Source organism: Mastigoproctus giganteus, chromosome 9 (genome assembly GCF_048544385.1).
Source record: "Mastigoproctus giganteus isolate SK-2022 chromosome 9, ASM4854438v1, whole genome shotgun sequence".
Lineage (NCBI taxonomy): Eukaryota > Metazoa > Arthropoda > Arachnida > Uropygi > Thelyphonidae > Mastigoproctus > Mastigoproctus giganteus.
In genome coordinates, this window is record NC_143583.1 from 167,193,987 (window position 1) to 167,208,082 (window position 14,096).

Here is a 14,096-nt window from a genome sequence, read left to right on the forward strand (position 1 = left end):
GTATCCAACCAGCATGTTGTTGATACTGCAGCATTCAAAGTCAGTGATCAGCGATGAGAAGAAGGTGTCTCTTGGGTTGTTTGCTGTGGAACCCCCATATGTCCAATTGTGTGGTGCATCCTCATTTGGGATATTTTTTTTGCATTCCCCATATTGTACTGCAGTGTCAACTGTCACACAGTGACCTGCTGTTTAGCCCATACAATGTGCTGCACCTTTCACTTACCATGAATATCTGCCTTGTGTAATCCTTTACAGTTTTGTTGGCAGAGGTTGTTTGACCCATTCGACACCATTCGCTGTACACCTTAACCACATTGGGCTGTGAGCAACCAAAAAGACATGCCGTTTCTGATATGGGAGCGCTAGACGAACAAGCTCCCACAATAATGTCCTTTTGAAATTCCGTGATATCTTTACTACATCCCATATCACCCTATTGCCTTTTAATGTTTTTCTAAAATAATAGAAAAATCCATTTTCAACTTTCATGTTGTTTCCAAATTTTATACCCGATTAATGAATGACAGTAAAAATAATGTCACCATCTATCCATAGGATGCTCTTAAGTTTATGACATACAACTTTGGTCAAATATCATTAAAAAATTTGGAAAAAACCTAAGAAATGCTTTTGCGTTCTAAAGAAGTGGTGTATGTGAATGAAAACCAGTTTCACTAGAGGCTACCTGGTGAAATATTATCACTATTGCTTATATTACAGTATATATGTATTATACAATCTATTTATTTACTTATTTTTATACAGAAAAGATGCTAGGCTGCCTGTCCAGCTGCAAAGGGCCATGGCTGCTGAAGCAGAAGCAGCTAGGGAAGCTCGGGCAAAGGTAAGTGATAACTCGCTTTATGACAAGTAAGAATTTTTTTGTTTCTAAAAAAATTGCTATCAGATCCTTAAAAGATAAGAAAAGTTAATAGACTCCAGAAGACTATTTAAAGTGCCACATTAAAAGCAGTACTACCCCTGCTAATTACACAAAACTTGTGTATGTTCCTATACAAACTGCAACACAACTGAAATCGATTAACCTAAGATGTAAGAAAAAAATAAAAATTCAGAAAAGTAAACAAAATCTGGAATAGGAATTTGACTTTCATGGTCAATTATTTAACCTCACACCCAACACACAGAATGATAAAAACACAAAATCAAAACCCAAAAAGATGTGAATACTAGAGCATGCTTGTTGCATCTCTAGCAAACATTGCTTTTCTACAAGCATGCTAAGAGTAGAGAGCATATTGGTGCTCTCTGCCTAATAGTGAGATATATGATTTTTTATATGGCCAGATTTCTACAATTCTAATGCAATTAATAAGGCAGATTGAAAGTTAAAGGCATACTGGAGGAATACCAAAATCCATACCAATTTTATTCTAATAGATATGTTAAATTTTATCTCATTATATGTTAAATATTCTATCTCATCAAAAGATCTAAATAGATATTTAACTATCATTGTTGGAATAACATCTACAATGAGTCCTAAGACTTACTTGTGTGTGTCTTAGTCTACAGCATTATGCATTTGCATTATTTCTACATAGTTGAATTTTTTAGACAAACCAAAGTTTGTACAGTGGCATCATTATCGTAACATCTCATATTGTGAAATCCTTCACAAGTTGCCCTCCTTATACTTTATATAAGTAACACTTTCCTGTTGGAGAAGATTACTGTTACTTATTTTCAGTTGAGTACCCACACAGCACTGTTTTCAAAGTTGTTTGGCTTCTTGTCATTGAGTGGGTAGGTACCCAGAGGTATAAGGGTTGACAACCCAAAAACAGTGCTGTCTGGATGATGATACCCAATGAAAATAAGTAACAGTAGTCTTCTCTAACAGGGAAATGTTACTTATTTGAAGCATAAGGAGGGAAACTCATTGTGAAGAATTTCACAATATGAGATGTTACAATAATGTATTCCAAAAAGCACACCTTCTCTCGTATTTTTGTAAATAAGTTGCAACTGGGTCATCAACCCTCATAACCTCTGGATACCTACCCACTCGCTGATGAGAAGCCAAATAGCTTCAATATAGTGATGTCTGGGTACTGAAACTCTCAAAACCTTTTAATGAAAATTATTTCTTTGATTTTCTATAGAAAATTCCAGAAATAATTGTTGGTTATCATGTAAAAGAGTAAAAATACAGGTCCATATTTAAGCCTAGTCTTAGTAATTGTGTGAACATGCTAAAATCATGTATTTAAAATTAGCATACATCTCTCACCTCCAATGATTGAAGCATACACTCTTAACACTTTATGGCAACATATGTTGTTATTTTGCTGTTTTCCTTCATGTCCAATTGTTGAAGTGAATTTTTTCATTGATATTTCACTCATAAGTCAAAAGATTTATTCATATAATAAGAGAGGATAAAAAGAGGTCTAAAGCACTGCAGACATGCTTTATTTTCAAAAATTAATTTAAAATATTTGTTTTTAATAGAAAAAATGGAGAATTGTTCACAGTTGTGTTAAAAAAAGATTGAAAATAAAGGTGTCATCAAAAAAGTGAACAATTTTGAATTAGTGTTTGTTGATTTTAAGGTTATAAAATGGGATAACTTTTACCCCGTTTAGTGAATGTGTGTGAGGGAAAGAAAAATCACTGGTGCACTGGTTACGGGTTAACTATTAATGCATGACTGGACAGTGGCTTTTTTTCTTTTCGTCATAGATTTCTTTGTAGCAAGCAAGCATATCATTCACCCCTCTGTTAACTTTTAAGAATCATTCGCTGTCAGGATCCGTCTTCTCAAACCTTGCCATTGCCATCTCTCTGGTGACGAAGCATCTCGGCTCCTTGTTTGGTTCATCTTGAGTTTCGTCAGCATTTTCTTCTTTCACTATCGCTGCCTGCAAGTCAATAAGTTCTTCTTTAGATAATTCCTTCTCTTCTTCCTCTATTAACTCCTCCACGTCTTTGGCATCAACCTCCAACTGAAGTAGCTCTGTAACCTGTACAATCTTATCTGTAACCTCTTCGTGTGATTCGTCTTTTTCAAATCCTTCAAAGCCTTTTACGTGCTGTGGGCATATTTTCTTCCATGTGCCATTTATATGCCATTTTCTTCCATGTGCCATTTATGTGCCATGTGCCTGCCCAGGCCTTATTAATGTTTAAGATGGCGTGGTAAATATTGTAAGATTTCCAAGTTTTTTAACGTAAAATTTTTCTCATCGTCTACTGCAGACAATGCCTGAGTAAATGTTGTGCATAAATCGTATGCTTTTAAATTCGAAATAATGCCCTGATCCGTAGGTTGGATGAGTGAAGTCATGTTTGGCAGTAGAAATATGACCCTCATGTTTGAATTGAAATCATCTAGATGTGTAGGATGTCCAGGAGCATTATCTAATAGAAGCAAAATCTTGAAAGTAACATCGTTGTCTTTACAATATTTTTCAACCTTGGGAAAGAAGCAGCATTTAAACCAATCCTCAAAGAGAGATATTGTTATCCATGCTCTCTGGTTCAGTCGGAAATGCATGGGTAGAGTGGCTTTATTGATGCCCTTAAATGCACGAGGATTTCCAGAATGGTACACAAGCAGTGGTTTTAATGTATAATCTCCTGCTTCATTAGCCCCAGGCAAGTGCGTGGCCCTACCTTTTGATGCTTTTGATGCATTGTATTTTCCTCTTTGGTAATGTATGTTCGATCCGGCATTTTTTTCCAATACAGAGCAGTCTCGTCAATGTTAAAAATTTGCTGCATTGAATAGCCGCCTTCGTCAATAATTTTTTCCAACACATCACAAAATTTCTCTGCAGCTACAGAATCAGCACAGTAAGTAACTTCACCACATACTTTAACATTGTGGAAACCAGCGCAATTCTGAACCTATTAAACTACCCTTTGCTTACCACAAACTTTGGTTGGGGTTCCCTGTACTTATCCTTAATATCTTTATAAATACTTGTTGCTTTTGCTTGAATGGTCATTAGACTCAGGGGCACTTGCTTCTGAATCTGATTTTCCATCCATATTATTAACAGCTGGTTCAATCTTCGATATAGCACCTGAACGCTGTTTTGTGATCACTGTTGATATTTTGACATGTTCTTTTATACATGCACTGTCCTGTAAAATAGTATTCGCTGTTGAAGCAGCGAGACCTAATTCCCTTGCAATAGATGACAAACTTTGTCCTGCTTCTTAATTAATCATCTTCATTTTTAAATCAATTTTGTTTTGTTTCCTGGCACTACCACCACTTTCACTTTTTGTTGGGCACTTTATTTCGTTGGTCATAAATAGGAACGAAGAGAAGTTTCTGAACATTTGTTTTTTATATGATTGAAATTTCAGTGAAGGGTTACACATTTCACCATAATAACTTAAAAACCCACACAAATTGTAGTTATCAGTATTATCACAAATGCAAGAAGATCGAGTTTACTATCCATTTATAATTATATGCACTAACAGAAAAGCTCAATAAACCGGAAAGTGCAAATTGTTTTTATTGTTTATTGGTCATGACCTCCAGAAACGTGCTTTAGAAAAATATCACAAAGACATTCAGAATTGATTCTTATAACAGAAACATATGATAATGATGACGGTAGTGCAATTTCCATTATAAAATGACCTTTTACAGGGATACACATCTTAGTAATATAGCGAAGTTTTCAACTTCCAAGGACTTGGAATGAATTACAAAAAAAAAAAATCTGTTATTGGGTTGACATGACGATATTTTCACGATAAATCCATTTATTCCATGATTTTTTAAAGTTTGCATTGGCCAGCAAAAACTTACGTAAAGTCGAGTATCACATAAGTCGGGGAGTTCCTCCATATGCTAGTTTTGATGTCATTATGCTGCAGAGATGTATTATCATTTATTGTGTTAAAGTCTAATTGGGATCTTAAGATAATAAATTATTCCAAAAATAATGATAAAAAAATGTATGTACTGTTTTTGAACATTTACATACCTTACTAAAAATATTTGAATATGAATGCAGATGGATGCTGTAAGACCATTTGGTGGAGGAAGAGGAGGGAGAGACAGAGTTACTGGGTGGGGGGGGTTCTATTCTAGAAAGAACTGCTTGAGTTTGAAGAATGGACCTAGAGCTGTATGTTTTCTTTATCATAATATTAAGATAAAATTGTATAAAAGCTTGACAACACATTTTTCACCTCACATTTAACCTTGGAAGCATGACCATAGAGAAGGTCATTACTGCAAAAATATTTTTCAATAATTTTGCAATAATTTTTATGGGCATTTTTTATAATCTGAATTCTTTTCTTTGGAGATTTTTATCATATTGCCAACCCCGCCAGTTTTCTCTTCAACAGTTAACCACTGTAACTTTGCCAGATACTCATTTGTTAATGGCACTGGATGCACTCTCCAACATCATTTTCTTCAACTTCATGGAACCTTGCATCCTTTTTAAGATTTGCGATTTCAGTTTGCATCCCATTGAATTCTTCAAAGGCACCAACAGTATGAAAGTAAGTTTTTCCAGCAGCTATTCATCATTTGAATAGAAACTTGCTTCCAAGTTTGCTTAATATTTTCAAATTAAATTTGGAGCAAATTTAATCTGCTCCAAAAATCTTCCACATTGTTTTCATTTATCATGTCGGTTTTGGAAATTAATTTCCTGAAAGTGAGGCATAAATAATATGCTTTCAAAACACTTGTAATTCCCTGCTCCAATGGGTTGCACTATGGATGATGTCACATGTGGTGGTAGTAATAACACTATTTTAACATTAGGACACAAGCTACCGGAGTCAAGAACATAGCAGCGGCATTCTCTAAAATAATAAGAATCTTGAAATCCAGATTTCATTTTTATATCTTTACTTCAGGTAAAAAAAACTCCATAAACTAGTCATGACAGATTTGTCATCTTACATGACTGGTTTATGTAATCATAGTGTAAACTATTATCCACACTATGATTTCAGTATTACTGGCAGTGAAGTGTTAAGTTGGTTCTTCAGATCTAGGATTTTCCCTCCTGTAGACTAACAAAGGCTTCAATTTTTTTTTTGTCACCATTTGTATTTCCATCAACAAGCAGAGTGAGTTGATCTTTTGATGACTTAAAACCAGGATAGTTTCTTTGAAATTTTTCTTTGAAATGTACATTTTTGATGGCATTCACTTCCAAAATAGCCTGGTTTCTTCAACACTGAAAATCTGTTTTGGGCTCTATCCACCGTCATCAATATAAATTCAGTAGGATATGATTCAGTCACTTTTACATTTGTGCTAGCAGGAAAATCCTTAACATTCCCAATTTTGTCCATCACCAACTCCTTCCGAACATCTTCCTGTAAGCTCGAATCTTTCTCTTTGGATAAGTCAATATATATATATGTATGTTGTTGATAAAAATTTTTTATTCATGTTACCAATCTTCTTTCCATGATCCCCATTGCATCACTCCTACGCATCAATTTAACACCAGAATGTCTTAACATTATCATACCTCTGTTTTCTAAATCTATCATAAAGTTTTCTAAATCACAAAGTATTACTTAGCTAATCACAAAAAATATTTTCTTATATATAAATGTTATTTTAAAAAATATACAGCCACTCCCCGACTTATGTAAGGGTTGCATTCAATGGAACTGTACATAAGTCGGAATTTCCCTAAAGGCTTATGCAGCCCTCACAACTATGGGCACTAAATTTGGTTGAAGCAAAAAAGAAATGTTCGACAAACGTGTAAATAGAATTATTTATTCAATTTTTTTTATCTCATCTGCTGAAAAATTTCAAAAGTGTGAAATTACAAAATTTTACTTTAATGTTGTGGAAACCAGCACAACACTTGAACCTATTAAACCACCCATTGCTTGCCACAAACTTGGCTTGGGATTTGCCGTACTTATTCTTAATATCTTCATAAATACTTCATGCTTTTGCTTGAATGGCCATTAGACTCAGGTGAACTTGCTTCTGAATCTGATTTTCCATCCATATTATTAATAAGTGTACACGTCACTTATTGTTGTACACGTTGGCACTAATGATATTAAGAGTAGGAGACCGGCAGAATTACTTAACAAGTACAGGTCAATGTTGAAAAAAAGCTGTGAGTTAAGGTTAAATTTGAAAGTGTCTGCAATTCTACCTAGACACGATAGGAGAGAGTATATGATGAGAGCCTTGTCGTTCAATTCGGCACTGGAGAGATTGTGCAAGGCTCAAGGGGTAGAATTTTTCTCAACCTGGTCTGTGCTTGTTAACAGGAGAGACTGCTTCTACAGGGATGGGACACACTTAAATAGAAAGGGTGCAAGAATATTTGTTGATGCTATTGAGGCAGTACTAGGCGGGTCGGAAAACTACTAGCTTGGGGGGGAGATACCTGGACTAATAGATTAACAGTAGCCGCTGGCAGAGGTGAAAGTAATTCTTGTACTGCTTCAATTGAAATGAGCAGCAGCCTGGAAAACAAGGTGCAGGGGATTCCAGAGACTGCTCTGAGTCATTGCAGAACAAGTAAATACATGGGCTGTGTTAGGGTAGCCAAGAATAGAAACAAGTGCATGTATACTTGTGTGTACACCAAGGCTAGGAGTTTGGTAAATAAATTTGATGAATTTGAGGTGTTGGTCAAAACTTCAAAGGCAGTATTGTTGGGATAACAGAGACGTGGTGTCACACAGATGTAAGCAATGCAGAACTGGAATTTTTTTGGGGGAGTACAATGTGTACAGGAAGGATAGGAAGGGAGGAGGGGTTATGCTATTAGTTAAGAAACACTTAAAATCCAAGGAAATACAGCCAATCGACATGGCTGGACAGTGCAGTGTCGAGTCAGTTTGGTGTGACATAAGCACTGGGAAAGCAAAATTGAGAGTAGGAGTGTGTTATAGGCCTAATGACTCTGATGACTATAATAAACAATTTAAGACACTCTGATTTAATGGCCCACTCCCTTATAATGAGGGATTTTAATTTCCCAGATATTGACTGGAATTTGTGGGTTGGTCACTCACATACACTAGCAAGGCTTTTGTGGATTTATTGGATGATTGTTTTCTACAGTAGCATGTTTGGGAGGCAACTAGAGGGAGTAATACTTTTGAACTGATTATCAGTAGCGATTCTTCATGCATTAAGAATCTGCAGATAAAGGAACCACTAAGTGGCAGTGATCATAATGTACTGAAGTGGGATTTACTCACAAAGGTAACTACCATCAGGGTTAAAGGGAAGGGTTTTGCTTTCATAAAGGTGACTACGGTGGTCTGAGACAGTATTTAAATTCTATATGGTGGAACCAACTGATGATGTTACCAAAAGAAAATTCAAAATGGGAAGCATTCAAAGAATTAATCTTGGAAGCTACTAGGCTTTTCATACCAGCTAAGAAATATTGTTGAAAATTAGGCCTAAATGGATGTCAGATGAACTAATTAAACATGTGACAGAGAAGAAAAATGCATGGGATACATATAAATTAACAGGCGACACGGAAGCCTATGATAGATATAAGCTGGTCTGTAACCAAGTCACAAAGGAGGTTAGGCAGGCAAAGGCAGATTACGAGAAATCTTTGGCAAAGGATGCAAAGAAAAACAGCAGAGAGTTCTTTACTTATGTAAACCCTAGAAGGAAGGGGGATTAATCAGATTGTTCCACTTCATATCAATAGACCAACTGTTGATGATCCTGCTCAGGTAGCTAACAAACTAAATGAATATTTTGCATCTACATTCACACATGAGGAGTTATTCAGGGAGGGGAATGCCAGAGGTGTATTAAACTCAACAGTAAGCTAGATAATCTTGTAATAACTGAGAGTAAAGTGGAGGAGAATTATTATTATTAGCCATATGGTGCAAGGAAGCCTGAGGCTTATGCTGTGCCAGCCAAAAAAATTTTTTTCTGAATTATCCCAAGAGAGAGAGAGACAGACAAAAGTAGAAGAGAATCATCAAGAAAAAATTGTTGAAGGTAAACATAAGAAAGGCACCTGAGATGGATGGAATCTATCCAATTTTATTAAAGGTGGCAGCAAAGGAAGTAAGCAAACTCTTAGCCATAATTATGAGAGTTTCCTTAGACTCAAGGGAAGTACTTATGGATGGAGATGTGCAAATGTGACCTCAATCCACAAAGGAGGATCAAAGGGAGACACAGGTAATTACAGACCTGTTAGTTTAACTTCTGTTTCAGGGAAATTAATGGAGACACTGGTTAAAGAAGCATTGCATGATCATCTAGACAAGACTTCAGTTATAGCTCGGACACAGCATGGGTTTGTTAAGGGGAAGTCTTGTCTTACCAATTTGATTGGATACTATGATGTGTTCACAAAGGAACTGGATGCAAAGAATAATTTTGATATCATATATTTGGATCTTAGAAAGGCTTTTGATACTGTTGCAAATTGAAGACTGCTGCAAAAATTGGAGTAGTGTGGCATAGGAGGCAAATTGCTGCTATGGATGAAGGGATGGTTGAGTGGGAGAAGACAGAGAGTGGTAATCAATGGACACTGCTCTTCGTGGACTAATGTTATTAGTGGAGTCACCAAGGGTTCGGTGTTGAGTCCATTGTTGTTTTCTGTATTTAGTAAGGATATTGATGATGGTATATCAGGCTTAATGTCCAAGTTTGTAGGTGATACGAAAGTTGGCAGGGTTGTTATTGATACTAATGACAGTACACTGCTGCAACAGGATCTAGAAAAGTTGAGCAGGTGGGCTGAGAGGTGGCAACTGAAGTTTAACATTGACAAATGTTAAGTACAGTAAACTCTCGATTTAACGGACTAATAGGGGAGAAGGGGTGTCCGTTAATGCCGAAAGTCCTTTAACTCGAATGTAACCTGGGGAGGCATTTTTTTATTGTTCTTAATGAAAAAAAAATCTTTAATACAATATACAGTACTGTACAATATAAAATTATTAAATTATAATAAAGAATATGTAATATTCTGTTGTAAATATAAAATGTTGCAAAATTTGGCCTTTGATTTACAGATATCAGAAACAGTTTGTTTTTTTATGCCATAAATTTCACAAACATGTGCTACTGAGACGCCTTGTTCTAATTTCTCATTTAGCTCTAATTTCTGTGCCACATTTAAGTTCACGTGCTTTCTTTTAACTCCTCTATCACTTGATGCCATTTTAAATTGTAAGGGTTGCAAAATTATTTAATTAATAAAGTCACAAGTCAGAAATCACAGAAACACTCTGTATACAACCTGACCTCGTGATAGCTTGAGGCAGACTGAGACCGAAACAAAGCGAGTTGGTAGATCTGCTGTTTAGTGTCCAGGGTCATGTTCAGCTTGCAAGTCATGTTTACTGCCTACTCATATCTATTATCTGGGAAAATAGTTATTTGAACACAGTTTCAGAAAGAATAAAAAACAATTTCCTGAATTTGATTATAAAAATAAAAGTAAGTAATTATCAAAACAATAATGGAAATAGGTAATTATTATTAATTTTTAATTAATAATAACACTGAAATTTTGTATAACCTAAAAATAATAATATGGTCAAGATTAATATGTACATTACTGTATTATTATTTGTCTGGTCCATTAAATCCGAAAGCCGTTAAACCGGGGTCCGTTAAATCAAGGGTTTACTGTACGTATCAACTGAGTGGTACTACACTAACGGTGGTAGAGAGTGAAAAGGACCTGGGGGTAATTGTGCAGGCAGATATGAAGTTTTCTGAGCAGTGCAGATGGCCTGCAAGAGTAGCTTATGGTGTCTTGTCAATGACATACAGGAATTTTTCTAGCAGGGATAAGGAGGTGATTATCCCCCTGTATAAGGCAATGATCAGGCCACACCTTGAGTACTGTGTAAAGGTCTAGAGGCCTCATTTTAAGAAGGATGTAGAGCTATTGGAACGAGTACAGATAAGGGCAATAAGATTAGTCAATGGAACAAAGGGTTTCTCTTACGAAGAAAGGCTTAAGGTTTGTGAATTACAGTGGAAACTAGGCACCTGCGAGATGATCTGATTGAGGTGTATAAAGCCTTGAATGGTTTGAGCATGTTCAATTCTGATGGGATTCTTCCTCTTGCTCAGAATAATTGCACCAGAGGGCATAAATCGCTCGAGTGTTGGCATTCGAGGTGAGCAGACACGCTTCGTCAGGGCTCTTCAGTTTAGTGGATTGGATTACTGTTGATTATTGCTTTTAAATATTTGATTTATTTAGTATATTGTTGGATTATTTTATTATAGGTTTTCCTGTAACAGTTTGATTTTTATAATATTATAGATATAATTTTTTAAAGTTAATTTTCATTGATATTTAGCTAATTTTATAATGGTAATTACGAGATCTGCCTTAAACTCGTCACAGGATATTGTGACTCACATGGAAATAGCAATGGCGATTTACGTGTGAGTCATGATTTAATCCTTTGCGGAACCTGTGGAATGTTTTCCAAGTTGACCTGGTGACTAATCATAGCTCACCTGGGGATTCTTTTCTTTGTGATCGATGTAAGGAGTGCACCAATCTTAAATTACAATTTGGTGCACTGATGGAATAATTTGAGTCACTGAAAAAACGGGTGCTTGCCCTCAAGAATAATGTATCTGGGAGCTCATCAGGGACACAAGACTCCAGCAATCTACCAAGTGATGCACTCCCGATTCGGGCCTCGAAACAGAAAAAACAAAGTGCAAACTACTCTGGTTCAAAACGACTGTTTTATTTGGAGACTCTATTGTCAGGGAAATGGGGAATATTTTTTGTAATAAGGATAGGTGGAGTAGAACCAGGGTATGTCTGCCGGGAGCAACTATTAATGATGTCACCAACAGATTGTCAGATTTTAAGGGGGGTAAATAGAATATTATTATCAAGTGAGTGGGTAGCTAATGCCAGGGAATAGAGCCTAAAAAACTTCAAGGGTTGTGTTAGGGTTGTTAAATATACAAGAACAGTAAGTCTTAATTGTTTATATAGTAATGTTAGAACTGTCGTGAATAAAATGAGCAAATTCGAACTGCTGGTTAAAACAAGTAACGCAGACATAATAGGGCTTACGGAAACGTGGTGCCACCTGGAAATAGGGGATGATAAGTTTCAGTATGGCTTGTATAATGTATTTAGGAAGGATAGAGTAGATAGAAGGGGTGGTGGGGTAATGCTTCTTATCAGAAGCAGCCTGAGTGCGACGATAGCTTTCCCAGATTCAGACATTTCACATGCTAGTATAGAGTCTGTATGGTGTGAGATAGTTGGAAACAAAGGTATAATGCAAGTAGGAGTAATCTACAGACCAGGTGATTGTGAAGATTATGACGAAAGCCTCTACATGCAAATGGAATGGGCAAGTAGGCGTCAATGTCTTATTATGGGTGATTTCAATTTGCCTCTAATTGATTGGAGAAAATGGGAAGGAAACTTGACATGGGGAACAAAATTTTTAAATTAACTAGATGACTGTTACTTGTATCAACATGTCAGGGAAAGTACTAGAGAAAATAATATCCCAGACCTCATCATCACCCATGAATCAGATGACATAACAGGGCTGACAGAGGAACCAGTAGCAGGAAGTGATCACGGAGTTCTACGATGGATGATGAAGAGAGAGGTTGCAGTATTAAAAGGCAAAGGAATGGGTTATAATTTCAGAAAAGGAAATTACGATGCCTTAAGGTGCTACATGGCCTCTATTTGTTGTCATTTGGTTTTTAGGAGCATTAGCAACTAAGGTCATATTGCTTCGGGGATGTGCAGTGGTCATTCCCTGACCTTTCCGCATCCTCCGTATTTGGTGAGCACAGGCTCGAACCCTGGTCTAATCAAGAAGCGTGTACTATGCACTGCTGCTCCTGCCCACCTGGCTACGGAGGTGCCGTATGGCCTCTATTAACTGGGTAGATATCGCACAGAGAACGAATACAATTGAACTGTGCTTTTAAAACATTAATCACAGATGCCTCGAATGCGTATTTACCATTAAAAAAAATACTCCACAAGGATGATTCCAAGTTGGATGAATAGTGAAGTTGCCACATTACTTGAGCAGAAAAAGGTGGCATGGAAAAGTTACAGAGCAATAAAAAGTACTGAAGCCTATAACAGCTACAAGATGATCTGACACCAAATATGATATTAAGAGTAGGAGACCAGCGGAATTACTTAACAAGTACAGGTCACTGTTGAAAAAAAACCGTGAAGTAGGGTTGAATTTGAAAGTGTCTGCAATTCTGCCCAGACACGATAGGAGGGAGTATATGATGAGAGCCTTGTCGATCAATTCGGCCCTGGAAAGATTGTGCAAGGCTCAAGGGGTAGAATTTTTTTCAGCCTGGACTGTACTTGTTAACAGGAGAGATTGCTTCTACAGGGATGGGATACACTTAAATAGAAAGGGTGCAAGAATATTTGCTGATGCTATCGAGGCAGTGTTAGGTGTGTCGGAAAACTGCTAGCTTGGGGGGAGACAAAGACAAATAGATTAACAGTAGCCACTGGCAGAGGTGAAAGAGATTCTTGCACTGCTTCTATTGGAATGAGCAGAAGCCTGAAAAACAATACGCAGGATATTTCAGAGACTGCTGGAAGTCATTGCAGTACAAGTAAACACATGGGTTGTGTTAGGGTAGCTAAGAATAGAAACAGGTGCATGTATACTTGCGTGTACACCAATGCTAGGAGTTTAGTAAATAAATTTGATGAATTTGAGGTTTTGCTCAAAACATCAAAGGCAGATATTGTTGGGATATCAGAGACATGGTGTCACACAGATATAAGGAATGCAGAACTGGAATTTGGGGAGTACGTCTACAGAAAGGATAGACAGGATAGGAATGGAGGAGGGGTTATACTATTAGTTAAAAAACACATAAAATCTAAGGAAGTGAAGCCAGTCGACATCGATGGACAGTGCACTGTTGAGTCAGTTTGGTGTGACATAAGCACTGCGAAAGCAAAAATAAGAGTAGGAGTGTGTTATAGGCCTAATGACTCGAATGAGTACAATGAACAATTGTACAGAGAAATAGAGTGGGTCAGTAAATCAGAATGTCTTATAATGGGGGATTTTAACTTACCAGATATTGACTGGAACTTGTGGGT

General features: G+C 36.7%; 1 protein-coding gene across 1 annotated transcript in view; it reads left to right on the forward strand.

Moving 5' to 3' along the window:
• LOC150080871 (band 7 protein AGAP004871-like) overlaps positions 1 to 14,096 on the forward strand; it is a 200,255-nt gene that overhangs the window by 164,904 nt on the left and 21,255 nt on the right. Inside the window, exon 7 of the mRNA XM_090381560.1 lies at positions 769 to 847. Within this exon, the coding sequence (XP_090237686.1) occupies positions 769 to 847 (79 nt within the window). The remainder of the gene's footprint in view (positions 1 to 768; positions 848 to 14,096) is intronic.